This window comes from Macaca nemestrina, chromosome 6 (assembly GCF_043159975.1).
Source record: "Macaca nemestrina isolate mMacNem1 chromosome 6, mMacNem.hap1, whole genome shotgun sequence".
Lineage (NCBI taxonomy): Eukaryota > Metazoa > Chordata > Mammalia > Primates > Cercopithecidae > Macaca > Macaca nemestrina.
In genome coordinates this window covers 97,729,142-97,756,493 of record NC_092130.1, presented here as the reverse complement: position 1 = coordinate 97,756,493, position 27,352 = coordinate 97,729,142, and the positions used below count along the sequence as shown (strand labels likewise).

The 27,352-nt window shown below is 44.0% G+C and overlaps 2 protein-coding genes and 1 long non-coding RNA gene across 3 annotated transcripts in view; 2 read left to right on the top strand and 1 right to left on the bottom strand.

The window, feature by feature from the left end:
* Positions 1 to 2,032, top strand: part of LOC105475090 (uncharacterized) — a 44,104-nt gene extending 42,072 nt beyond the window's left edge. Inside the window, exons 4-5 of the long non-coding RNA XR_011624899.1 lie at positions 918 to 1,073; positions 1,897 to 2,032. This is a non-coding gene — a long non-coding RNA (uncharacterized lncRNA). The remainder of the gene's footprint in view (positions 1 to 917; positions 1,074 to 1,896) is intronic.
* Positions 1 to 6,274, bottom strand: part of LOC139363956 (uncharacterized) — a 64,396-nt gene extending 58,122 nt beyond the window's left edge. The window contains exon 1 of the mRNA XM_071099201.1: positions 5,669 to 6,274. Within this exon, the coding sequence (XP_070955302.1) occupies positions 5,669 to 6,274 (606 nt within the window). The remainder of the gene's footprint in view (positions 1 to 5,668) is intronic.
* The window catches only part of LOC105475089 (junction mediating and regulatory protein, p53 cofactor), a 91,527-nt gene continuing 70,291 nt past the window's right edge, over positions 6,117 to 27,352 (top strand). The window contains 1 exon segment of the mRNA XM_011730083.2: positions 6,117 to 7,538. Within this exon segment, the coding sequence (XP_011728385.2) occupies positions 6,504 to 7,538 (1,035 nt within the window). The 5' untranslated portion in view covers positions 6,117 to 6,503.

The following is a 27,352-nucleotide window of genomic DNA, read 5'->3' as shown; positions in this document are numbered from 1 at the left end:
TCATGTGGATCATCAGGAAAAGGATCCATCTTCCTTCTGAAAAGGCATCTTCTGTTTGTGGATAAAACAGTCCAGCCTGGCGGGACACGGTGGCTCATGCCTGTAATCCCAGCACTTTGGGAGGCTGAGGCAGCCGGATCACCTGAGGTCGGGAGTTCGAGATCAGCCTGACCAATATGGAGAAACCCAGTCTCTACTAAAAATACAAAAAATTGGCTGGGCGTGGTGGCGCATGCCTGTAATCCCAGCTACTCGGGAGGCTGAGGCAGGAGAATCGTTTGAACCTGGGAGGCGGAGGTTGCAGTGAGCCGAGATTGTGCCATTGCGCTCCAGCCTGGGCAACAAGAGCGGAACTCCATCTCAAAAAATAAACAAACAAACAAAAAACAGTCCAGCCTAACTATAGGAGAATTTTACTAGAAGGAAAAAGATACAGATGGAATCTTGTATGTGGCCTCCAGTGGGGAGAACACTTTTGGTTTCCGAGGGCCATTGCTGGGCTAGGTGTACCCTTATTGCTTGTGTATCTTGTAAATGCCCTAGCACCTTGGTAAGCCAAGGCAGGAGGACGGCTCGAACTCAGGGGTTCGGAACCAGCCTGGGCAACATAAGGAGACAGCCATCGCTACAAAAAAAAAAATGAGTTGAGCATTGTGGTGCATACCCATGGTCCCAAGCTACTCAGGATGTTGAGGTGGGAGGATTGCTTGAGCCCAGGAGGTAGATGCTGCAGTAAGCCGAGATTGCACCACTGCACTCCAGCCTGGGTGACAGAGCAAGATTCTGTCTTAAACAAACAAACAAACAAAAATTAAGAAGAAAAGAGGAAAAAGAGTACCAGTTGTGGCTGTGAGATCAACTATGGCTATGGAGGCTGTAGTTTGCCCTGATAACCTCCCTCTTTTGTTTTCCCTCAGGAAGAGAGGCCTACCAAAGACCTAGAGGAGATGCTTCCCACGTGTTTTTATGAAGTGGATCCGTGTGGCACACAAGGTAAACTGTGGCAGTTGTGGAGACATGTCAATTGGATCCCCCTTCTAGAAAGGAGCCACCCCCGAGCTGCAAGGAGTGTGGTAAGTGGACAGTCCCCACCTGTTAGTGTCTTCAGCGTCAGCTTCAGGTTTTTATCCTGTACTTTTCTCAGGGTGGTCCCCAGTCAATGACTGAGCAAGGCCTGGCTATATCCACCCAATGAGGAACTTCTTTTTTTTTGAGACAGAGTTTTGTTCTTATTGCCCAGGCTGGTGTGCAATGGTGTGATCTTGGCTCACTGCAACCTCCTCCTCCTGGGTTCAAGTGATTCTCCTGCCTCAGCCTCTCAAGTAGCTGGGATTACGCCTGGCTAAATTTGTATTTTTAGTAGAGATGGGTTTTATCCATGTTGGTCAGGCTGGTCTCGAACTCCTGACCTCAGGTGATCCACTCGCCTTGGCCTCCCAAAGTGCTGGGATTACAGGTATGAGCCACTGTGCCCAGCCATGAGGAACTTAATTAATCCCTGTTGGATTAGTCTGCCCGATTCTGCCTCTGCCCCTTCTCTTTCACAGGTGTCGCCTCCATACTTTTTTTTTTTTTTCTTTTTGAGACAGAGTCTCGCTCTGATGCCCAGGCTGGAGTGCAGTGGCACGATCTCGGCTCACTGCAACTTCCACCTCCAGGGTTCAAGCGATTCTTGTGCCTCAGCCTCCCAAGTAGTTGGGATTACGGGTGTGCACCACTATGCCTGGTTAATTTTTGTATTTTTAGTAGAGACAGGGTTTCACCATATTGGCCAGGCTGGTCTCAAACTTCTGATCTCATGTGACCGCCCACCTTAGCCTCCCAAACTGCTGGGATTGCAGGCATGAGCCACCGCGCCCAGCACCCCATACATTTTTTGCATTTCTAACTTCTCAGTGTCTGCTTCTGGGAGAATCTAACTGAGACACCAGTGGATTCGCAAACGGACCCTGGAACTGAAGTTGCTCCCTGCTCCCAACCCTGGGATATGTGACCTAACTAATCTGGACTGCTGTTTTCTCCTATATAAATTAAAGATGCTTATTCCTTTCATAGTTACATTTCATGGCTATTATGAGGTAAGAAAACGCTATATAATTTGAAAATCACTATGTAAATAAACTATTATAGTTTTTATGAAAAGTACTAAAGAGTTAAAGCGTTTCCTGAATTACCTAACGATGCACAATAGTTCTAAAAACTTCAAACAGAAAATAGTTTTAAGCCGTTTGAAGGCTGCTATGGTGTATGTGGGGTTTTTCTGTAGCTTTGCTTATTCCCAGGGAGTAACTTACACACTGAGAGATCTTGCTTGGCAATCAGATACAGACCTAAATAAAGAATTGTAGAGTACTATAGTCACCTATCATGGGAATTTTGGTTTGTTTCTTTTCATTTCTAGGATAACAATTACTAAGAAAGCACAAACAAGAAACACTGAAACATCTCATTCAACAAAACACAGTGGCCAGTGTATTGAGAGGAAATACTTATCACCCGTGTAACCGTGAACCAATTTTCTGTAGCACTATTCTGATAAGATAAAATTTTATATCCATGAATAAATATAATTTCATGTTGTTTTACTCTTAATACCACTTAACAAAATATTATAATTTTAATATACATGTATATAAAATATTTCTTATAACATTGTTTATTTACATTTATTTATATATTTATTTTTGAGATGAAGTCTCGCTCTGTCGCCCAGGCTAGAGTGAAGTGGTGCAATCTCGGTTCACTGCCACCACTGACTCCCGGGTTCAAGTGATTCTCCTGCCTCAGCCTCCCGAGTAGCTGGGATTACCTGTGCCTGCCACCACGCCTGATTAATTTTTTGTATTTTTAGCAGAGATGGGGTTTCACCATGTTGGCCAGGCTGGTCTCGAATGGCTGACCTTTAGCTATCCACCCACCTCGGCCTCCCAAAGTGCTGGGATTACAGACGTGAGCCACCGCGCCTGGCCTATTTATTTATTTTGAAACAGAGTCTCACTCTGTTGCCCAGGCTGGACTGCAGTAGTGCGATCATGGCTCACTGCAGCCTTGAGCTCCTGGGCTCAAGCAATTCTCCCACCTCAGCCTCCCAAGTAGCTGGGACCACAGGTGCATACCGCCATGGACAGCTATTTATTTTATTTTATTTTTTATTTTTATTTTTTTGAGACGCAGTTTCGCTCTGTCGCCCAAGCTGGAGTGCAATTGTGCAATCTCTGCTCACCGCAACCTCTGCCTCCTGGGTTCAAGAGATTTTCCTGCCTCAGTATCCCAAGTAGCTGGGATTACAGGCATGGACCACCACACCTGGCTAATTCTGTACTTTTAGTAGGGACGGGGTTTCTCCATGTTGATCAGGCTGGTCTTGAACTCCCTACCTCAGGTGATTCGCCTGCCTCAGCCTCCCAAAGTGCTGGGATTACAGGCGTGAGCCACCGTGCGTGGCCTATTTTATTTTTTTGTAGAGACAGTGTCTCTCCATGTTGCCCAGGCTGGTCTTAAACTCTTGGGCTCAAGCAATTCACCCAAAGCATTTGGATTACAGGCGTGAGTCACTGTGTCCAGTCATCCAGCCAACATATTATTATTATTATTATTATAAATTTTTTTCAGACGGAGTTTCGCTCTTGTTGCCCAGGCACTGTAGTACAACGGCACGATATCAGCTTACCGCAACCTTTGCCTCCCGGGTTCAAATGATCCTCCTGCCTCAGCCTCCCAAGTAGCTGGGATTACAGGTGCCTGCCATAACGCCTAGCTAATTTTTGTATGTTTAGTAGAGATGGGGTTTCACCATGTTAGCCAGGCTTGTCTCGAACTTCTGACCTTGTGATCCGCCCACCTCAGCCTCCCAAAGTGTTGGGATTACAGGCGTGAACCACCGCGCCCGGACTAATTTTTTAATAATTTTTATTTCTTTTTCTCATCCTCTGAACAGAACTTATAAACAAATTCTTTTAACATTCATTCTCTGTATTCACAATTATACATAAAGGGTTTGTGTCCGTAATGTTTTATCAGAAAAACTAACTTTTTGCGGTTGCTTTTTAGCAAAAAAGAAGAGAAAGTTTTCTATAATGTGCTACTGTTTGTTTAGCTGGTAATTCAAACCTTTTTTCTTTCCTCTTTTCTTTTTTGAGGTGGAGTCTCACTCTGTCGCCCAGGCTGGAGTGCAGGGCATGACCTCAGATCACAGCAACCTTTGCCTCCTGGGTTCAAACAATTCTCCTGCCTCAGCCTCCCAAGTAGCTGGGATTACAGGCGTGTGCCACCACACCCAGCTAATTTTTGTATTTTTAGTAGAGTTGGGGGTTTCACCATGTTGTACAGGCTGGTCTTGAACTCCTGACGTCAAGTGATCCACCCACCTCAGCCTCCCAAAGTGCTGGGATTACAAACGTCAGTCACCATTCCCAGCCCCCTAATTCAGATTTGAAATGGCTTTTCTCTCCTTTTTGCCTTTCAAAACGTGTCTCTGACTTGCATTTGAGATTTGACACAAATTCACAGTTGTAAACTTTGAAAATCTGTGGTTTCACATAACAAACTGTACAAAATGTTAAAAACCTAACGGGCTCAGTGGCTCACGCCTGTAATCCCAGCAATTTGGAAGGCCGAGGCAGGAGGATCACCTGAGGTCAGGAGTTTGAGACCAGCTTGGCCAACATGAAGAAACACCATCTCTAATAAAAATACAAAAATTAGTCGGGCTTGGTGGTGTGTGCCTGTAATCCCAGCTACTTGGGAGGCTGAGGCCGGCGAATCAGTTGAACCTGGGAGGCGGAGGTGCAGTGAGCTGACATCGTGCCACTGTGCTCCAGCCTGAGCCACAGAGTGAGACTCTGTCTCAAAAATTTTTTGGGGGGGTTGTTTATTCAAATATCAGGACAATACTGAATCAAGTGTTGAAGCTTAGAGTTTTAAGATAGATAATACTGAGCTAAGTTTGAAGCTTAGTTCAGTACTGTTCTGTCATCTGAATAAACAGCTGTTTATTACTGAACCTAACAATACAAGACTAATTCAAACGGTTTTGTGTTTAGAAATGTGAATAATTGTAAAAGAATAACTAATTCCCGTTGTTCTTTACTACAGTGCACAATATCTGTGACTTGTATACTAATCGTAAAAAGAAAGCCAATAATATAAACTGGATTATAAAGTCTACTAATTTCAAGAATGTGTTTCATCATAGTTTAGTAAGAATAGCAGAGATTGATATGACTTTTTTTGTATATGCATTCTGGGAACTCCCATAATTGAATACAACTTCAAAAGGGCTAAAGCCCAGTGACCTCAAAACGAGGTTCACAGAAAAGTACATAATGATGAAACCTGAAGCAATAAAACACCAATGAACTGAAATGTAAACATTCTTGCTCTTAGGACATGGCATTTTCATTTTTCATTTTGTTTTGGACTGTTACTGGGCTGTCCTCAGACACCTTCCTTTCATATCTTAAACTTTGTCTTTCCAGAAAATCTTTTGGAATTTTTTGTTTTTTTGTTTTGGTCTCAAGGGCAGAACTTAACAGGCTGGGGGCGAGCCCCACAAGAGTTCAGCACACCGTTCCCCGCGGCGACACGCTACTTCTGAACACAGGAGCGACTGCCCGTCGGGCTTCCTCCGGGAGAATGGAGACAAACGTACATTCGAGGGGCTCAATACCTGGAGTGCGAAACGTCTCAGTTCCTTCGCCTCAGTCTCTTTTCCCGGGTTCGGAAGCCACTTATGCAGCAGGGCACACCTGCCACTCACAACGCCCTCGGAGCCGGCAACCCGCCGACAGCGAGCTCCAGCCCGGGGGAACAGGAGGCTGCGCGGAAGGAAGGAGAGTCGGGAGCGCGGCCGCTCGCGGGCTGGCTCAGGGGACGCCAAGGGGAGGTGCCGGCGCGCACTGGCGGGGTGCGCGCGCCGCCGCCGCCGCGTCACCAGCGTGCGGCACGTGCCCGTGTTTACGTCCCTCGTGGAGCCGCCGACGTCAGCAGTCGAATGGCAACATTGTGGCGATGCTGAGGCGCAGAGTTTAGAAGAAGGGTTCATCAGTCTGACCCGCTGCCGGCTTTCTGCTGCAGCAGCAGGAGCGGGGGCGGGGAGCTTGACCTGGGCGAGCGACCCGGGCGCACACAGCGCCGGCCTGACCCCGCGGGACCCGCGCCTCACCCCCGGAGCGCCGCAGACGCAGCTCCACGGCCTCGCGCCGGGGGCGGCGGGCGGCCGCGAGACGCTGCGGCAGCGCGGGGCTTGTAAACAGATCCGGCCGCACGTGACCATGTGAACTACCTGCTCCCGGGACGCGTATTGTCCTTCCCGCGAGCCGCGCCACAAAGGAGCTCGGTGGTCGTGGCGCGGAGCGACGGGCGAACGAGCGAGGAGAGCCGGCCGGCGCACTAAGATGGCTGAAGGCGCCCGGCGAGGGTGAGCGGGGGGCGCGGCGCAGCCAGCGGGGAGTCCTCGAGCGGGCCGGGCCGGCGGCCCTTCCCCGCGTTAAGTCGGAGCCACCATGTCGTTCTCGCTGGAGGAGACGCTCGAGTCAGACTGGGTGGCTGTGCGGCCCCATGTGTTCGACGAGCGCGAGAAGCACAAATTCGTCTTTATTGTAGCCTGGAACGAGATTGAGGGCAAGTTTGCCATAACCTGCCACAACCGGACGGCCCAGAGGCAGAGGAGCGGCTCCCGGGAGCAGGCGGGGGCGCGAGGGGGCGCCGAGGCCGGCGGAGCTGCGTCCGACGGGAGCCGCGGGCCTGGCAGCCCGGCGGGCAGGGGCCGGCCCGAGGCCACTGCCTCTGCAACTCTGGTTAGGAGCCCCGGGCCCCGGCGGAGCTCGGCCTGGGCGGAGGGCGGTTCTCCTCGGAGCACTGGCAGCCTTCTGGGGGACCCGCGGCTGCGAAGTCCTGGCAGCAAAGGGGCGGAGAGTCGTCTTAGGAGCCCAGTGCGGGCCAAACCCATCCCGGTTCAGAGAGTATCTGAAGCCAACGATGCGGCGGGGGCCGCTGCTGCTGCAGCAGCCAGACCGGCGCCGAAAGAGGCCTCGGTGTCCTCTGTACGTATAGTGAGCGCCTCTGGGACGGTCTCCGAGGAGATCGAGGTGCTGGAAATGGTGAAGGAGGACGAGGCGCCTCTGGCGCTCTCGGACGCGGAGCAGCCGCTGCCAGCCGCCGAGCTGGAGTCTCCGGCCGAAGAGTGCAGCTGGGCCGGACTCTTCTCTTTCCAGGACCTGCGCGCCGTGCACCAGCAGCTGTGCTCGGTGAACTCGCAGTTGGAGTCGTGCCTGCCGGTGTTCCCGGAGGAACCTTCGGGCATGTGGACTGTGCTGTTTGGGGGCGCCCCCGAGATGACGGAGCAGGAAATCGACAGTCTGTGTTACCAGCTCCAGGTCTACCTGGGCCACGGCCTGGACACCTGCGGCTGGAAGATCCTCTCCCAGGTGCTCTTCACCGAGACCGACGATCCCGAGGAGTATTATGAAAGCCTCAGCGAACTGCGGCAGAAGGGCTACGAAGAAGTGCTTCAGCGGGCCAGGAAGCGCATCCAGGAGGTGAGTTGAGTGAGCCTCTAGTCTGGGCTCTACTGGTCGCTTTTGGTTTACTGGCCAAACCAAAGGCTGAAGGCTCGGTCTCGAGAGGGTGTGCGCAGGTAGGACGGTTGCTTTTCTGGTCAAGTGGAAACCAAGAGGGGTTCCTGATCTACCTTCCCCTTCATCCCTCTGGGTGGCTGCTTAATTGACTCTCTGAAGGACCTTAGTCTTTATTTCCTTCCCCATTTATCAAATGCGCTCTGTGTACTACTCAGTACTGGTAATGCGCAATTAAAGCCACTCAGAAAAGTGTTCTGTAAGCATAGGCTACATGAGCATTTTTCTACCCCTAAAGCTCTCCCAGCAATAACTGCCCAGATATCAACTCTTCTTTGTCCGTGTCACCTTTATTTAAAATAGTTTGTCTTACCTAGCAAAGTTGATCTTCTGTTTTGATTCTTCTTTATGCAGTGTGGCAACCGACGCAAATTTTAAATTCATTTTTAAACGGGTGACCTGTCCAAGTGAAAAAGCACCTACTGACTATTGGATGCAAATTTATTTTTAAAAGATTTTTTATAAGTGTTTTGTTTTGTTTCTTCTTTTTTGGACTACCTCAGATCTTTACAGATGGCTCAGGTTTCACTCCTGTTTTAGGGAGAAATAAAGGCTCTGGGCAGGAATGTTCGTTGTATTTTTGTACTTACTGTAGAAGTACAAAAGCTTTTTCAAACTAATCCTTAAAGTAACAAAAAATAATGGAAAAAAGGGTCTGAATGGATATACATATGGGGCTCTAGAATGTGTAAGAAATGTGTAATTCATGCCTGCTCACTGGCTTCTGCTGGAGGAACTTCACTAAAAAAAGTCTTTTAAAATATACTTAGTTTTCCCTAATGGGTACTACACGTAGTTTCTCAAAGCAAGTTACTATTTTTACTATTAATGCAATTGAGATTGGTGGAGAAATGCACCACCGCCCACCTTTTTTTTTTTTTTTTTTTTTTGGAGACTGTTTCGCTCTGTCTCCCAGGCTGGAGTGCAGTGGCACGATCTCGGCTCACTGCAGCCTCCGCCTCCCAGGTTCAAGCGATTCTCCTGCCTCAGACTCCTCAGTAGCTGGGACTACAGGTGCGCGCCACACGTTAGCCCGGCTCCTTTTTTTTTTCAGTAGAGATGGGGTTTCACCATCTTGGCCAGAATGGTCTTTATCTTCTGCTCGTGATCCGCCTGCCTTGGTCTCCCAAAGTGCTGGGATTACAGGTGTGAGCCACTGTGCCTGGCCTGAAATGCCCCTTTTTATGGTGTTTATATTCCTGAGATTGTGTTGTTATCTGCCTATGTATATATAATACTTGAACCCTGTTAGACTAGGGAGCTAGAGCGTCCTGTTTTTTTCGTAGAATATGAGAACTTTTTCTTTATTAGACTTGAGTATTTAAGAAATGTTTGTTTCTCGCTTATACAATAGTACTCTCTTACAACTTCCTGAATCCAGTTTTTCAGTCCTTCCTGTTGGTTTACTCTATAACATGATCCTAGAGTTCCTGGTATCTGTTTTTATTTTCCTTTTTTATCACCTCACTTCGGGAGTCTGTTCTACCTTAAATTCTTTTGAAGGAAGTGACAAATCTTAAGTGACCACATATATTCTCAGAAGTGTTTGGTTAATACTGACCTGTATTTCTCTTAAACTGCAAGAACCAAGTTAGTGCTTCTTTCTTTTATTAGATTTACAGATATTTTTTTAAACTATATATTCTTTAAAAATCCCATGATGAGTGGGCCTGTCTGGTTTTAACTTTTTGGATACTCAGAAAAAGCGACTGTCAGGCCGGAAGCGGTGGCTCACGCTTGTAATCCTAGAACTTTGGGAGGCCGAGGCAGGCAGATCACAAGTTCAGGAGATGGAGACCATCCTGGCTAACACGGTGAAATCCCGTCTGTACTAAAAATACAAAAAAAAAATTAGCCGGTGTGGTGGCGGGCGCCTGTAGTCCCAGCTACTGGGGATGCTGAGACAGGAGAATTGCGGGAACCGGGAGGCGGAGCTTGCAGTGAGAGGAGATCCTGCCAGTGCACTCGAGCCTGGGCAACAGAGCGAGACTCTGTCTCAAAAAAAAGAAAAGAAGAAAAAGCGACTGTCTCTGGTTTTTTAATTCAAATGGGTCAAAAATAAGCTCTCAAAATATATAATTTTCTAGAACTCTTTAAAAAGGGGATTACATTAAAAAAAAAATCTGTTCCTAATTAAGGTTCTCTTGACCATAATGATTTGTTTTCTTTAACAGAAAACTATACTTTTTTTTTTTCTGAGACGGGATCTTGCTCTGTCGCCCAGGCTGGAGTGCAGTGGTGTGATCTTGGCTCACTGCAACCTTTGCCTCCCAGGTTCCACTGATTCTCCTGCCTCAGCCTCCTGAGTAGCTGGAATTATAGGCGCGTGCCACCTTGCCCGGCTAATTTTGTATTTTTAGTAGAGACGGGTTTTTACCATGTTGGCCAGGCTGGTCTCGAACTCCTGACCCCGTGATCCACCTGCCTTGGCCTCCCAAAGTGCTGGAATTACAGGTGTGAGCCACTGCACCCGACCTTTCTCCCCCACTGCCTTTCGAAACAGTTTCACACTGTTGTCCAGGCTGGACTGTACTGGTGTGATCTCAGCTCATTGCAACGTCCACCTCTGGTGTTCAAGCATTTCTCCTTGCTCAGCCTCCCAAGTAGCTGTGATTACAGGCGCCGGCCACCACGCCTGGCTAATTTTTGTATTTTTGTAGAGACAGGATTTCCCAATGTTGGCCAGGCTGGTTTTGAACTCCTGACCTCAGGTGATCTTGCCTGCCTCGGCCTCCCAAAGTGCTAGGATTACAGGCGTGAACCACTGTACCCGGCAACTTCAATATTTGAAAAATAGCTATCAAGGACAACAAATAGGTTTGGTAATAATGCCTACCCTGACTTCTACTGGAAGATTGTGTTCTTAGATTATGTTGGGGGGGAAGGGAGGGAAGTGTGGTGTGATTGGTTGGTGATGTCTGCCATGAACATGATAATGAAAGTGTGTAGGATGCTAGCCATGTATTTGTTTTTAGCTAATTAAATTTAACTGCTTTAAGAGTTTGCAGTACCATTTTTTAAGGTAACATTTTTATAGAAGTTGTGTCATGTTTGTTTTATTCTGTTGACTTAGTTTGTGGAATTCGCTATAGCTTTTCAAGCTAGATTTATCTGATAAATCAAATACATTCTTGAGGATATGTTACTTAGAATACTTAGTCCTTTGGTCACTTGGAATACTTAGTCCTTTTCCTTCTTTAATTTCTATGAATCTATTTTTTGGTCTTTTTTCCTACAGTATTCCTTTCCTTGTCCATTTAAAGGTTTCGACTTAAAACCACCTGTTTTTGTTCAAAATGGTTAGTAAATTGTTGAAAGGTTTGTTTGTTTGTTTTTAATAGAACACACTGTACAACTAGATTGTAAACTTTTCAAGGTCCTTGGTTTTGACAATACCTTGGAACTCTCTTCTTTGCCACCCCTAGTTCAGGACCACACATCTTGTGAGCACTCTTAATTAGTGGATAAAGGAAACTAGAGAAGTTTTTATAATTAATTTATTTATTTTTACTATTGCAAGAATTTAAAGGACTTAGAAGATGTGTCCTTTTAATGTGAAGTTGTAAGATTTTTATAAATTGATAAGTGTAAATTTCTCAAAGGACAGTGTTTTCAAAACAAGGAGAAATTTTTTTTTAATGTACCCAATAGTTCTTGAAAGGAAAATCTCTTAAAACGTAAATAAATTCCTCAGTAAGAGGTTTTTACCTGGGAATGGTGAATTCCCTGTAAGAGGGGCTATGGATGGGTTTTAATGGGGTGTCTGGCCCAGTTTTATATGTGTGGGCATGTGTGCATTTTAGAGAGAAAGGCAATAATGTCAGTCACAGGAATGTTTTGGTTTCACACTGCATTTAGAAGTTATGTTTATGTTGTAATGTACAGTATACTTAGGGGCTAAATGCAAATGAAAGGTGAAATTTGTTACTGGTGTGTTTGACTTCGGACTTTTACAAGAGTTTACTCTTGGAAGCACTATTTATACAGTAGGCACTGAATCAGTCCTTAAATGAATGCAGGTGCCACCAAGACCTCTATGAACAGTTTTCAGCAGTAGCCTTGGTTGTTGGTCAGAGCTGAGGTTTGTATTAGTGTGTGTGCGTTGGTGGTCCATACCGCAGCTTAGGTTTGACCTGGATTTTATAAATAATGGTTTCTGTATAAGGACAGCTATTCTCGAGATAATTAACTGTGGTGCTTTAGATAGTAAACCTTAATTATGATGGTAGGGTTGATTAAGATCTAATCATCAGTGTTCATTTTGGAATTTATTATGTTTATAAGGATGTGCTCAATTCTAACTTCTCTTCAGTTGAAACCACGGTTTGGAAGTAGCATGTGTTTTCAAAATTATTCGTGTAAGCCATGTAATAAATAGCCTATTGAGTGTTTGGAGTCAGAAAGACCTAGGTTGAAAATAGGGCTCACCACTTCTGATGACCTGCTTAGTTATTTAACCTCTTTTAAAAAGGAAAATGGGGGAAATAAGGATGTCTTAAGATTTGAGTAAGACAGTATGAGAAAGGGCCTAACAAAGTGCCTGGCACTTACAAAACAGGCTTCCAGGAAGTGTTATTTTCCCTTTTTTCATGTAACAAGGATTATCCAGTTTTCCATTCAGCCCTTTTTGTGGGGATTGTAACTAATATTTATTGGCACTGTTTAGGTATTGGGCTCTTTACATTAGCTATCTGCTTCCATTCTCTTCACTAGCTGTTGAGATCAGTGGGTGTTTTATACCTGTTTTACTGAAGCAGAAATTGAGACTTAAAGAGATCCTGTGGACTTCACCAAGGCTAAACTAAGCTGAGTAACCAACCTCCGATGAAAGCCTAGATTTGTTTTAATCCAAATATGTGCCTTTTCTGCCATGCCTATGACCTGTTGGGGTTCTTGATCCAAAGGACTGTCTTCCTTCCTTAAAGAGAAAGGACGTCAGTCTCTACTCTTGAGAATTGGGGAGTGGTATTATCTTAAAATGCAGTCAGTTCAATAATTTTTTTTTTTTAAAGACAGTGTCTCGCTCTGTTGCCCAGGCTGAAGTACAATGGCACAATCTCAGCTCACTGCAACCTCCGCCTCCCAAGTTCAAGCAATTCTTTTGCTTCAGCCTCCCAAGTAGCTGGGATTACACGTGCATGCCACCACTCAATAATTACTTTTGAATTAGGATAACTCATTTCAAGTTAATTATGACAAGCATGAGGTAGGGCAGTCTGAATGTTGTGTTTTAGAGAAAGGGGTTGCCTGGTGGTGCAAGGATAGGTTTATGTTAGAGAAGAGTGCCCAATCATGTGCAGGTTTTTTGTTTGTTTTGTTTTTATATCTTATGGCTAAGCTGAAAAACAGCTCCTGACTTCTGAGGTTATTTAACTGAAGGGGCAAGGAGCTCTAGGAGGAGGTTTTGTTTAACAGGTGTCCTCCCAAGGATACCTTTGGGTCCTTAGAAAATAACTTTTGTAATTTTCCTGAAAACCTAAGATTAGTTATAAAACTCAAGCCCTGCTGAAACCCCAACTATATACGTTAGAGAAATGACAGTACTTTAGGAGTCTTGGGACGCCACCTGTCTTTCACTGGGCCAGCAAGCTATGGCCCATGATTACATATAAATAAATGGTGGGAGCAGGCTGCTGTTTGTAGGGAAGGATATAATATGATTGCAATGGAGAGAGCTGTTCTGTCTGGCAGTTCTTGACTGCATTGACTGGAAGTATTGAAAAATAGGATATTACATGTTGAGGACATATGGGAGCTGTAGACTTTTAGGACAGAGGATATGTCAACATTGTAGCTTGATGCCTTGTCTAACCATGTTATACTCCCATGAAAATATTGCAGACTGTTCTTTTACTGTAAAATACAGTTAAAGAATAATGAAACTAAGTGAATTTGTGGGATTCTTAAAGCATTGATGAAAGACTTGAAAGTTGGAAGCATTTACAATATTTTGATGCTAATCATTTTCTTCAATCCTGTACCCAAATGTACTTTTAGACAGTTTTTTGCATCACTGAAAAAGATATAAGTATAGAAAAATGAATATATCCTAGGTTAGGGCTTCTATGAAACAAAAACATGGAGCCTGGTAGTAGGATGTCAGCCTTCTTAGTAATTAATTTGTGTGATGGTTTCTCTGCTTGCCAGTTAACGTCACAAGATGCCCAGTCCACCAGATATTTCTTTCTTTTTTCTCTTTCTTTTTTTTTTTTTTTTTTTTTTTTTTTTTTGAGACAGTCTTGCTCTGTCACCCAGGCTGGAGTGCAGTGGTATGATCTCGGCTCACTGCAGCCTCCACTGCCCGGCTTCCAGCGATTCTCCTGCCTCAGCCTCCCAAGTAACTGGTACTACAGGCATGTGCCACCACACCTGGCTAACTTTTATATTTTTAGTAGAGATGGGCCACCATGTTGGCCAGGCTGGTCTCGAACTCCTGACCTCAGGTGATCCACCTGCCTTGGCCTCCCACGGTGCTGGGATTACAAGCCTGAGCCACCACGCCTGGCCCAGATATTTCATAGACATGAAGTCTGGGGATGTTTCCTCCTTGCTAAAATGAGGTTAACTTAGACAACACTTCAGTAATGTTATTATAAGGGAGTGTGTATGTGTGTCTGAGAGAGATGGGAAGAGAAGGGAGAAGATGGGTGGGAAAATTGTTTTATCAAATATAGCAGCTGCTGTATTTGAATTAGCCATCTTATCTTTGCAGATTCTCACATGTAATTTTAATCGATCTGTTAACCTTCTCCATTGCTGCTTTATTTGACCTTTCGTTAACTGTAAAATATTTTTGACAGTAGGTCTTGAAAGCACAAGATGAGCCCTCTGTTGCTCCATTGATGGTTAAATGTATTTGCGCCTACTTTTTTTTTTTTTTTTTTTTGGTAACGGGAAGTTTCCTGTGGCTCTTTTCACTCTCTAAAAGGCCAGGACCTGCTTCCTCTGAATCTGCCTGATTCACTCAGTTGTTGGTAGGAGAATATTAAGTTCTAAGGGTAAGAGACATAGGCACTGAAGGCTAAATAATAGTTCTTGTAACTGTTTGTTTGTTTGTTTTTGGTAGAGATGGTGAAGTTCACTTGGTTTTTCAGGCTTCTTGTAGGGGACTTGATAATACCAAATAGCCTTAACATAGCATATCTAAGTTATTAAACTGCATAGGGGCAGAGAAGAACTTATTCAGCAAAAGGCCAGAAAATTTTCAGTTGTTTTCCTAAATGCGGGGGATTGTCCTTGAATTTTAAATTAAATATACTTACAATTCTATATAGTAGACTCTTTTTCAGACTGTAGCGAAGGTTCTATAAAATGGGCTGTGAAATAAAAATAGGGCTGATGGGTTAGACATTTCACAGAGGAGAATTTTTAAGGATAAATATATGAAGTTACTTTAATAATTTGGGGTTTTATTTGTAACTTTCAGATTTGAGGGTAGTGGCTAGGGTCTTAGTTTACTCAACAAATAGTAATATAGGCACTGGGAAAATGTAGTGATGAACACTTTCTTTGGGAAGAAATTTTAAATAAAATTGGTCACGAAGTCATTCTGGTGCTTGGAATTAGTTGAGGCAGGGTGCTTTTTCAGAAGCATCCCACTACACTGTCTTTAGGTGCTTCATGGAAAAAAAAAAATTAAATGGATATGGCTCAGGAAAAATCTGTATTTTTGTCCTGATTGTGATACAAGTTGCTTGACCTTAGGCTGTTAACTGGCCTTTTTGGGCCTTAGTTTTTTGTTTGTAAAGTGAGGTAAGGATAGCCTCTTTTTAAAGGACCCACAGTAGTTGACAGGCACAGTGTGGCAAGGGTTGGGACCTGAGAAACTTGGTTTTTTTATTTTTTTGAGACGAGGCCCCGCTCTGTCGCTCAGGCTGGAGTGCAGTGGCGTGATTTTGGCTCACTGCAACCTCTGCCTCCCAGGTTCAAATGATTCTTCCACCTCAGTCTCCTGAGTAGCTGGGATTACAGGCGTCTGCCACCATACCCAGCTAATTTTTTTTTTTTTTTTTTGAGGCGGAGTCTCGCTCTGTGGCCCAGACTGGAGTGCAGTGGCGCAGTCTCGGCTCGCTGCAAGCTCCACCTCCCGGGTTCATGCGATTCTCCTGCCTCAGCCTTGCAAGTTGCTGAGGCTATAGGCGCCCGCCACCACGCCTGGCTAATTTTTTGTATTTTTAGTAGAGACGGCGTTTTATCGTGTTAGCCAGGATGGTCTCGATCTCCTGACCTCGTGATCTGCCCTCCTCGACCTCCCAAAGTGCTGAGATTACAGGTGTGAGCCACCGCGCCCGGCCTAATTTTTGTATTTTTAGTAGAGACGAGTTTTCACTATGTTGACCAGGCTGGTCTCAAACTCCTAAACTCAGGTATCTGCCTGCCTCGGCCTCTCAAAGTTCTGGGATTACAGGTGTGAGCCACTGCGCCCACCCTGTATCCAGGTTGAGATCTCCCTGCAGTAAGATGACTGTTGAAATCACAGCACTTTTAATATTGCTTGTGTTTTTAGGCTTTGAGAAAGCCTAAATTCACTTTGAAGTACAGAGAGCATTTGAATATGGCAATAGTGTTTCTTCTTGTGTGTGTTTATCCTTACATCATTCATTACCTATGCTTCAAATTTTCTGTTCTTTTTTCACTTCTCCCTGTGGTTTTTAGTATTAAAACTGCTTTTCCGATCACTTTTTGATAACTGAAACTTATGCTTGCAAAATGAATGCTTACTTATTAAAATTATTTCTTTAAGCCTATCTTTCTCCTTGCCGTCCTATCTAGATGAGTTTCTATCCACACCTATAGGGCCATAACTGGAGTGTGTATAAGGATGTATATAAGAAGTTTTAAATAGCAGCAATAGTTAGTTAACCTTTATTGAATGCTTACTGTGGGCCAAGCACTTTACGGAGATCTTTGTGTACATTATCTCAGGTGACACATAGATAGACAGTAAGAGGTAGGATGCAAGTGAGGTTGAGACCTGACTTCTCCATGTTAATAGCTGTGATTTTGGGCAAGTTACCTGATGCAGTGCCTTAGCTTCTTCATCTGTAGAGAGATTAATACTGCTACCTCATAGAGGGATTTAAAAATAGGTATGTTGGCCCAGCACAGTATCTCACGCCTGTAATCCCAGCACTTTGGGAGGCCTAGGCAGGAGGCTGCAGTGAGCCATGATTGTGCCTCACTTCTACTTTCCACTAGCTTAACTCTTGGTAGTAACTGAGCTTTCTGCCCGTGGTTCCTCATCTCTAAAATGGCATAATAACTATATACCTACATCATAAGATTGTTAGGAAGAACGAAAATATATGTGAAGTGCCTAGAATGGTATCTGATACAGAAACCGTCATAAATGTCAGCTGCTATTGTGATACTTTTTCATCTACTTTTTCCTGAAGCAACTCATACTGATGCTGGGTTCCTCCTAAACCCAAACTTGTTTGTACTAAAAACCATGTTTGTAATGGAAGCTGGTGCTGAACAGGTAAAATATTTCCAAGCCAAAACGTCAAAACAACAAGAAAAATGTGACAGGTTGATCTTCAACCTCCTGTACCCTCCATAGGAATTCCTAATACATGCTTTCCCAAGTCCCTTGTTGCTGCTTCGTGTACACATTATTATTTTCGTTGACATCACAGGACAGGTGGTCCTTTTGATACAGTCAGTTAAAACGGTGATTCTAGTATTTTTTCTTGTCAGTTTTATTGATAGCTCTTCCCCATTTTTTTCTGTATTCCCCGTCACTTTGTTTGTAAGCGTTCCAGACAACCCTGACCACAATTGATTTGCAAATATTCCAGTTGAAATAACCATTAAAGAAATGGTAAGCATTAACCTCTGGAAACATTAAAAATACCTTTAAATCTCCTTCAATTGTTTATTTAATAAATAGATCTTGGCTGGGCGTGGTGGCTCACGCCTGTAATCCCAGCACTTTGGGAGGCCGAGGTGGACGGATCATGAGGTCAGGAGATCGAGACCATCCTGGTTAACGCTGTGAAACCCCGTCTCTACTAAAATATAAAAAATTAGCTGGGCATGGTGGCGGGCGCCTGTAGTCCCAGCTACTTTGGAGGCTGAGGCGGGAGAATGGCATGAACCTGGGAGGCGGAGTTTTCAGTGAGCCGAGATTGTGCCACTGCACTCCAGCCTGGGTGACAGCAAGACTCCATCTCAAAAAAATAAATACATAAATAAATAGATCTTGTGTTAGGTATTTTTAAATTTTTAATTATTTTTCTTTTTTTTTTTTCTTTGGCCTTTGAAGTAAGGGCTGTCCAGGTGCTTTTAACAGCCCATTACACTTCACTACAAATTTTACCCAACTGTTAATTATTTCCAATTATACCTACTTTTTTTTAATATTGGCATTTCTGATTAGTAGTTTCATACTTACTCTAGCAAGATGTTGTATTTTAATATCTTTCATTGCACTTTTACATGTTTACCATGGTTTGGGGTAGCTTTGCAAAGTCTAACCATAACTTAAAATATTGTCTATGGGAAAAAATAAAGTTAAATGTGCCTTTAGGGTACAATATATTTCATAATTGAGAACTGCCTATATATAATTCTTCACTTTTATTTCATTAGTGTGATTTCCAAAGGATCCAGATTTGTATTTCTTAAGAAGAGTGTGTAGTAGGTATTTCTATATGCTGATTTTTTTTTTTAACAAGTCAATTTATTTGACTGTGGAGGGTGAGGAGGAAGATTGGAAAAGTCAGTTTATTTGAAAATGCACATTCCTGTTTGGTTGGAAAGGAAGGAAAAATGAATGTGATTTAAGATAGCTGAGCATATTTATAGTTATTTCTTTATTGTAAATATATTTTATTATACTTTGAGACAGAATATCCCTCCATCACCCAGGCTGGAGTGCAGTGGCACAATTATGGCTCATTGCAACCTCAACCTCCTAGGCTCTAGTGATTCTCCCATCTCAGCCTCCTGAGTCACTGGGACTACAGCCATGTACCACCATGCCTAGCTAATTTTTAACTTAATTTTGGGGGGGGCATAGTAGGTATATATATTTATGGAGTACATAAGATGTTTTGATACAGACATGTAATGTATAGTAATCAAATCATGAAACATAGGGAATCCATCCCCTCAAGCATTTGTCCTTTGTTTTACAACAATCCAATTACACCATTAAATTATTATTGACTGTTGTCACCCTGTTGTGCTATCAAATACTAGGTCTCATTCATTCTATTTTTTTTTTTAACCCCTTAACCGCCCTTACCTCCCCTCAACTTCCTTCCTACCCTTCCCACACTCTGGTAACCATCATTCTACTCTCTCTTTCCGTGAGTTCAGTTGTTGTGATTTTTATTTTTGTATTTTTATTTTTATTTATTTATTTTTTTGAAACAGAGTTTCACTCTTGTTGCCCAAGCTGGAGTGCAGTGGCAAGATCTCAGCTCACTGTAACCTCTGGCTCCCGGATTCAAGCGATTCTCCTGCCTCAGCCTCCCGAGTAGCTGGGATTACAGGCATGCGCCACCTCGCCCAGCTACTTTTTGTGTTTTTAGTAGAGACAGGGTTTCTCCATGTTGGTCAGGCTGGTCTTGAACTCCCGACCTCAGGTGATCCACCTGCCTTGGCCTCCCAAAGTGCTGGGAATACAGGTGTGAGCCACAGTGCCGGTCTTTTTTTTTTTATTTTTTGAGACAGAGTCTCACTCTTGCCCAGGCTGGAGTGCAGTGGTGCAATCTTGGCTCTCTGCAACCTCCATCCACCTCCTGGGTTGCGATTCTTGTGCCTCAGCCTCCTGGGTAGCTGGGACTGCAGGCATGTACCACTGCACCCAGCTAATTTTTGTATTTTTAGTAGAGATGAAGTTTCACCATGTTGGCCAGGTTGGTCTTGAACTCCTGATCTTGGGTGATCCACCCACCTCGGCCTCCCAAAGTGCTAAAATTACAGGCTTGAGCCACTGCGCCCAGCCCGGATATAAGCCATTTTAATTGGGGGTAAGATGATGTCCCATTGTACTTTTGACTTGCATTTCTCTGATTAATGATGTTAAGTACCTTTTCAAATGACTGTTTGACATTTGTGTGTCTTTTGAGAAATACTTACTCAAATCTTTGCCCATTTTTCAATCAAATTATTAAGTTTTTTTCCTAAAGAGTCGTTTGGGCTCCTATTTTTTGTTTTTTATTTTTGAGACAGAGTCTCACTCTGCCACCCAGGCTGGAGTGCGGTGGTATGATCTTGGCTCACTGCAACCTCAACCTCCTAGGCTCAAGCAGTCCTTCTGCCTTCCCTCCCAAGCAGCTGGGATTACAGGCATGTACCACCACACTCAGCTAATTTTTTATTTTTAGTAGAGATGAGGTTTCACTATGTTGACCGGGTTGGTTTTGAACTCCTGAGCTCAAAATCCTCCCACCTCGGCCTCCTAGAGTATTGTATTACAGGTGTGAGCCACTGCACCCCACCTTTAATGTATTGTTGAATTTCGCCTGCTAGTTTTTTGTTGAGTATTTTTGCATCTATTTTTTTTTTTTTTTTTTTTTTTTTTGAGACGGAGTCTTGCTTTGCTGCCCAGGCTGGAGTGCAGTGGCGCAATCTCGGCTCACTGCAAGCTCTGCCTCCCGGGTTCACGCCATTCTCCTGCCTCAGCCTCCTGAGTAGCTGGGACTACAGGCACGCGCCACCACACCCGGCTAATTTTTTTGGTATTTTTAGTAGAGATGGGGTTTCACCATATTAGCCAGGATGGTCTTGATCTCCTGACCTCGTGATCCACCCGCCTCGGCCTCCCAAAGTGCTGGGATCACAGGCGTGAGCTGTTGCGCCCAGCCTGCATCCATATTTATCAGAGATATTGGCCCTATAGCTTTCTTTCTTTGATGTGTCTTTGATTTTGGTACCAGTGTAATACTGACTTTGTAGAGTAAATTTGGAAGTATTCCTTCTCCTCTATTCAGAATAGTTTGAGTAGGATTGGTGTTTGTTCTTCTTTAAATGTTTGGTGGAATTCAGCAGTGAACGCCGTCAGGACCCGGGCTTTTCTTTACTGGCAGGCTTTTTATTACGGCTTCAATCTCATTACTTGTTATTGGTGAGCTTACATTTGGATTTCTTCATTGTTCAATCTTGGTAGGTAGTATGTTGTGTGTAGGAATTTGTCCATTTCTTCTAGACCAATTTATTGGTACATAGTTGCTCATATAAGCCACTAATGATCCTTTGAATTTCTGCAGGATCAGTTGTATTCTCTCCTTTTTCATCTCTAATTTTATTTGGATATTCTTTATTTTTAGTCTGGCTAAAGGTTCATCAATTTTAACTTTTCAAAAAACCAACATTTTGTTTCCTTGATCTTTTTATTTTCTTTTATTTTCATTTATTTTTGCTCTGATCTTTAATATTTTCTTCTAATAATTTGAATTTGGGGTTTTGTTTGCTCTTGCTTTTCTGGTTCCTTTTTTTTTTTTTTTTTTTTTTGAGACAGAGTTTCGCTCTTGTTGCCTAGGCTGGAGTGCAGTGGCACAATCTTGGCTCACCTCAACCTCCTCCTCCCGGGTTCAAGTGATTCTCCTACCTCAGCCTCTCAAGTAGCTGGGATTATAGGCATGCGCCCCCACACCTGGCTGATTTTGTATTTTTAGTAGGGACAGGATTTCTCCATGTTGGTCAGGCAAGTCTTGAACTCCCAACTTCAGGTGATCCACCAGCGTTGGCCTCCCAAAGTGCTGGGATTACAGGCGTAAGCCACCACGTCTGGCTTCCAGTTCCTTAAGATGCATCATTAGGTTGTTTATTTGGAGTTCTTCTTCTTCTTTTTTTCTTTTGAGGCAGAGTCTCACTCTGTTGCCGATGCTGGAGTGCAGTGGCACAATCTTGGCTCACTGCAGCCTCCACCTCCTGGGTTCAAGCGATTGTCCTGCCTCAGCCTCCTTAGTACCTAGAATCACAGGCACGCGCCACCACACCCAGCTGATTTTTTGTATTTTTGGTAGAGATGGGGTTTCACCATATTGGCCAGGGTGGTCTCAAACTCCTGACCTCAAATGATCCACCTGCCTCAGCCTCCCAAAGTGCTGGGATTACAGGCATGAGCCGCCATGCCCAGCCTTTTCTTCTTTTTGATATAGGCACTTTTAGCTGTAAGTTTCCCTCTTAGTACTGCTTTTGCTATATCCCGTAGGTTTTGGTATATTGTGTTTCCATTATGATTTGTTTTAAGAAATTTTTCAGTTTCCTTCTTAATTTCTTCATTGACCCACTGGTCATTAGAGAGCATATTGTTTAATTTCCATGTATTTGTATAGTTTCCATAATTCCTCTTGTCAGTGATTTCTAGAGTATCCCATTTTGGTCAGAGAAAATGCTTGATATTCAGGGGTTTTTTTGTTTTTTGTTTTTTTATGTGTTAAGGCTTGCTTTGTGACATAACATGGCCTATCCTTGAGAGTGATACATATGCTGAGGCAAAGAACATGTATCCTGTAGCCATTGGATGAAACGTTCTGTAAATTTTTGTTAGGTCCATTTGACCTATGGTGCCAATTAAGTCCAGTGTTTCTTATTGATTTTCTGTCTGGAAGATCTGTCCCGTGCTGAAAGTGGGGTGTTGAAGTCTCCAGCTATTATTGTATTGGGGCCTCTGTCTCTTTAGCTCTAATATTTGCTTTATATATCTGGGTGCTCCAGTGTTGGGTACATATATATTTAAAATTGCTATACCCTCTTGCTAAATTGACCCCTTTATCATTATATAATGACCTTCTTTGTCTCTAGTTTTTGTCTTGAAATCTATTTTGTCTAAGTATAGCTACTCCTGCTTTGTTTCCATTAACATGGAATATCTTTTTGTGTATGTCTTTATAGGTGAATGTGTTTCTTGTAGGTAACAGATCATTAGGTCTTGTTTTTTAATCCATTCAGTCCATCTGTGTCTGTTAATTGGAGAGTTTAGCCCATTTACAGTCAATGTTATTGGTAAGTACCTTATTTCTGCCATTTTGTTGTTTTCTGTTTGTTTTGTGGTCTTCTCTGTCTTCTTTTTTCATGTCTTTTATTGAAGGTGATTTTCTTTGGTGATACTTTTTTCTTTTTGCGAATCCATAGTATGTTTTTTGGTTTGAGGTTACCATGAAGCTTGCAAATACTATCTCAGGACCCATTATTTTAAGCTGACAACAACTTACCACTGTTTGCGTAAGCTCACAAGCAAAAAGAAAACTAATAAAGACTAATCTTGTCTCCCCACTTTTTAATTTTTTGTTGTTTCTTTTGTTGTTGTTTCTATATATCTTATTGTAAGTTGTCTAACAGTTATTTTTGATTGATTCATCATTATTTAATCTTTCTTTCTTTCTTTTTTTTTTTTTAGATGGCATCTTGCTCTGTCGCCCAGGTTGGAGTGCAGTGGCACACTGCAACCTCTACCTCCTAGGGTCAAGCAGTTCTCCTGCCTCAGCCTCCTGAGTAGCTGGGATCACAGGCACCCGTCACCAAGCCTGGCCAATTTTTTGTGTTTTTAGTAGAGATGAGGTTTCACCGTGTTAGCCAGGATGGTCTTGATCTCTTGACCTCATGATCTGCGCACCTCAGCCTCCCAGAGTGCTGGGATTATAGGCATGAGCCACCACCCAGCCTGGTTCATCATTTAATCTTTCTAAGATAAGAGTAACTTACATACCACAGTTACAGTGTTATAATCTGTTTTTCTGTTTACTTACTATTACCAGTGAGTTTTGTACCTTCAGATGATTTTTTTTTTAAATTTTTTATTCAGGGTCTCTCTCTGTCTAGGCTGGAGTGCTGTGGCATGCAGTGGAGTGCAGGCTCAAGCATTCCCCCCATCTCAACCTCCCTAGTAGCTGGGACCACAAGCGTGTCCCACCACTCTTTATTTTTATTTTTTTGTAGAGATGGGGTTTTGCCAATTGCCCAGGCTGGTCTTGAACTACTGGGCTCAAGTGATCCACCCGTCCTGTCCCCTCAAAGTGCTGGTAGGTGACTTTGTTTTTTAGACAGAGTCTTGCCCTGTCACACAGGCTGGAGTACAGGGGCTTGATCTCGGCTCACTGCAACCTCCTCCCGGGTTCAAATGATTCTCCTGCCTCAGCTTCCTGAGTAGCTGGGATTACAGGTGCCCACCACCACACCCAGCTATTTTTTTTTTTTTTTTTTTTTTTTTTTTTGTATTTTTAGTTGAGACAGGGTTTCGCAATGTTGGGAAGGCTTGTCTAGAACTCCTGACCTCGTGATCCACCGACTTCAACCTCCCAAAGTAATCCCCAAAGGGATTACGGCGTGAACCATTGTGCCCGGCCTGGTAGATGACTTTTTTATTGCTCATTAATGTCCTTTTCTTTCTGATTGAAGTACTCCCTTTAGCATTTCTTGTAGAGCAGGTCTGGTGTTAATGAAATTCCTCAGCTTTTGTCTGGGAAAGTCTTTATTTCTCCTTCAAGTTTGAAAGGATATTTTTGCTGGTATTCTAGGGTAAAAGATTTTTCTTTCAGCACTTTGTGACATGCCACTGTCTCCTGGCCTATAAGGCTTCTGCTGAAAAGTCTGGTTCCAGATGTATTGGAGCCCCATTGTATGTTATTTGTTTCTTTTCTCTCGCTTCTTTTAGGATCTTTATCTTTGGCTGTTGGAAGTTTGCTTATTGCCTTGTAGTCTTTAGTCAAGTCTTCTTGGTGTTCTATAATAACCTTCTTTTACTTGGATATTGATATCTTTCTCTAGGTTTGGGAAGTTCTCTGTTATTATCCCTTTGAATAAACTTTCTACCCCATCTCTCTCTCACTGCCTCCTCATTAAGGCCAATAGCTCTTAGATTTGCCCTTTTGAGGCTATTTTCTAAATCCTGCAGGCATGCTTCATTGTTTTCTCTTTTTTTTTTTTTCCTCTTGACTGTATTTTCAAATAGCCTGTCTTCAAGCTCACTGTTTCTTTCTTCTGCTTGATCAGTTCTGCCATTAAAAGCCTCTGATGCATTCTTTAATATGCCAGTTGTGTTTTTTAGCTCCAGAATTTCTGCTTGATTCTTATTTCAATCTCTTTTAAAAAGTTTGTCTGATAGAAATCTGAATTCCTCCTCTGTGTTATCTTGGAATTTTGAGTTTCCCCCCCAAAAAGCTACTTTGAATTCTTTGTCTGAAAGGTCACATCTCTCGCTCTCCTTTTTTTTTTTTGAGACAGTCTTGCAGTGGTGCCATCTCGGCTCACTGCAACTTTCACTTCCTAGGTTCAAGGGATTCTCCTGCCTCTGCCTCCTGAGTAGCTGGGATTACAGGCGCGCCCCACCACGCCTGGCTAATTTTTGTATTTTTAGTAGAGACGGGTTTTGCCATGTTGGCCAGGCTGGTCTGGAACTCCTGACCTCAAGTGATCAGCCTCCCTCGGCCTCCCAAAGTTCTGGTATTACAAGAGTGTGCCACTGCACCTGGCCACATATCTCTGTTTCTATAGGATTGGTTCCTGGTGGCTTATTTATTAATAGTTTATTTAGTGATGTCATGTTTTTCTAGAACATGTTGGTATTTGTAGATGTTCATCTGTGTCTGAGCACTGAAGAGTTAGGTATTTACTGTGGTCTGCACTGTCTGGGCTTGTTTGTACCTGTCCTTCTTGGGAAGGCTTTCCACATATTCAAAAGGACTTGGGTGTTGTGATGTAGGCTGTATCTGTTTTAGGGAACACCCCAAGCTCAATATTGCTGTGGTTGTTGCAGACTCGTAGAGGTACCACCTTGATGGTCTTGGTCAAGATGTGAAAGAATTCACTGGATTACCAGGCAAAGACTCTTGTTCTCTTCCCTTACTTTCTCCTTAACAACAGAGTCTCTCTCTCTGTTCTGAGCCATCTAGACCTGGTGGTGGAGGGACACAAGCACTCCTGTGGCCACCACCACTGGGACTGTGCTGAGTCAGACCTGAGGCCAGCACAGCACTGGGTCTCACCCATGGCCTGCTATAACCACTCCCTGGCTACCGCCTATGTTCATTCAAGGCCCTAGGGCTCTACAGTGAGCAAGTGGCAAAGCCAGCCAGCCAGACCTGTGCCCTTCCCTTCAGAGGGATGAGTTCCCCCAGGTCCCTGGTGGATCCTTTCTGGAAGCCAGGGACTAGAATCAGAAACCTTAGACGTCTACCTGGTGTTCTGCTGTATGGCAGCTGAGCTGGCACTCACACCACAAGGTGGAGTCCTTCCCACTCTTCCCTCCCCTTCCCAATGGCAGAGGAACCTAATTGCAGAGCAACAAGCCCAGGGGGAGTACTGGCAGACTGCTGCTGATGTTCCCTTCGGGCCCAAGGGCTCTTAAGTCTGTTTGTGGTGAATGTTGCCTGGCCTGGGACTTGCCTTTCAACCACCCTTCAGGGCAGTAGCTTCTCCTGTAGCCCAGGGCAGGTTCAGAAATGCCATCCAAGAGTCAAGTCCTGGAATCAGGGACCCCACGAGCCCTCTTGGTGTTCTATGCCCCCCCCCCGTGACTGACCTGGTAGCTAACCTGGTACCAGGAATCAAGCAGAAGTAGTCTTGCCCCGCCCCATAGCTACCACAGATGAGAATGTGCTGAGTCTCGTAAAAGGTAATTCGCGTCATCTTGCTCTGTCCTATTCCCCTTAGCTAACTTAAAAAAAATTTTTTAGGGATGTGGTCTAACTATGTTGTCCAGGCTGGTCTCGAACTGTCAGCCTCAAGTGATTGTTCCTTTTTGACCTCCAAAAGTGCTGGGATTACAGGCCTGAGCCACTGCACCTGTCCTTTTTTCTTTCTTTCTGTGCCTGTTCCCATTGTGCTGACCTTCCTGCCTTCCTCCCTCCCCCACCCTTCCTTTCATTTGTTTCTTGCTTGACAGGTTCTCCATCACCTAGGGTTGCGATCATAGTTCACTGTAGTCTCAAACTCTTGAGCTCAAGCCATTCTCCCACCTCAGCCTCCCTAGTAGCTAGCTGAGATTACAGGCATGAGCCACCAGGCCCAGCCATAGCCAAGCCTTTTAAATCCCATTATTTGCTGAAGTCACTATACACACTCATATTTTTGCTCCATTATACACACCATCACCACTGCAGTGCCTTTTTTTTTTTTTTTTTTTTTTGGTTGTCTTAAGTTCCACATTTATTTTATTATTATTATTATTATTATTTGAGATGGAGTCTCACTCACTCTGTCACCCAGGCTGGAGTGCAGTGGTGCGATCTCGGCTCACTGCAACCTTTACCTCCCGGGTTTAAGCAATTCTCCTACCTCAGCCTCCCAAGTAGCCATGATTACAGGTGTGAGCTACCATGCCTGGCTAAGTTCCATATTTCTTTCTAGGTGGGGCCCGATCCGGTCCCCCTCCTATAGAAAGTCATTTCTGACCACTGTAAGAAATCAGTGGCTGGATATGGTGGCTCATGTCTGTAATCCTGGTACTTTGGGAGGCTGAGGTGAGCAGATTGCTTGAGTCTAAGAGTTCGAGAGCAGCGTGGTGAACATGGTGAAACCCTGTCTCTACAAAAACTACAAAAATTTTCCGGGTGTGGTGAGGCTGGGGTGGGAGGATCACCTGAAGCTGAGAAAGCTGAGACTGCAGTAGGCCATGATTGCACCACTGCATGGTAGCATGGACAGCAGTGTGACCCTGTCTCAAAGAAACAAGGAAAAATCAGAAATTGTGTTAGGAATTCAGAAATCAAAGAGGCTTTATGTTGGCAGCTGATATCATCCATAACTGCCACCCTGGTTTTTCT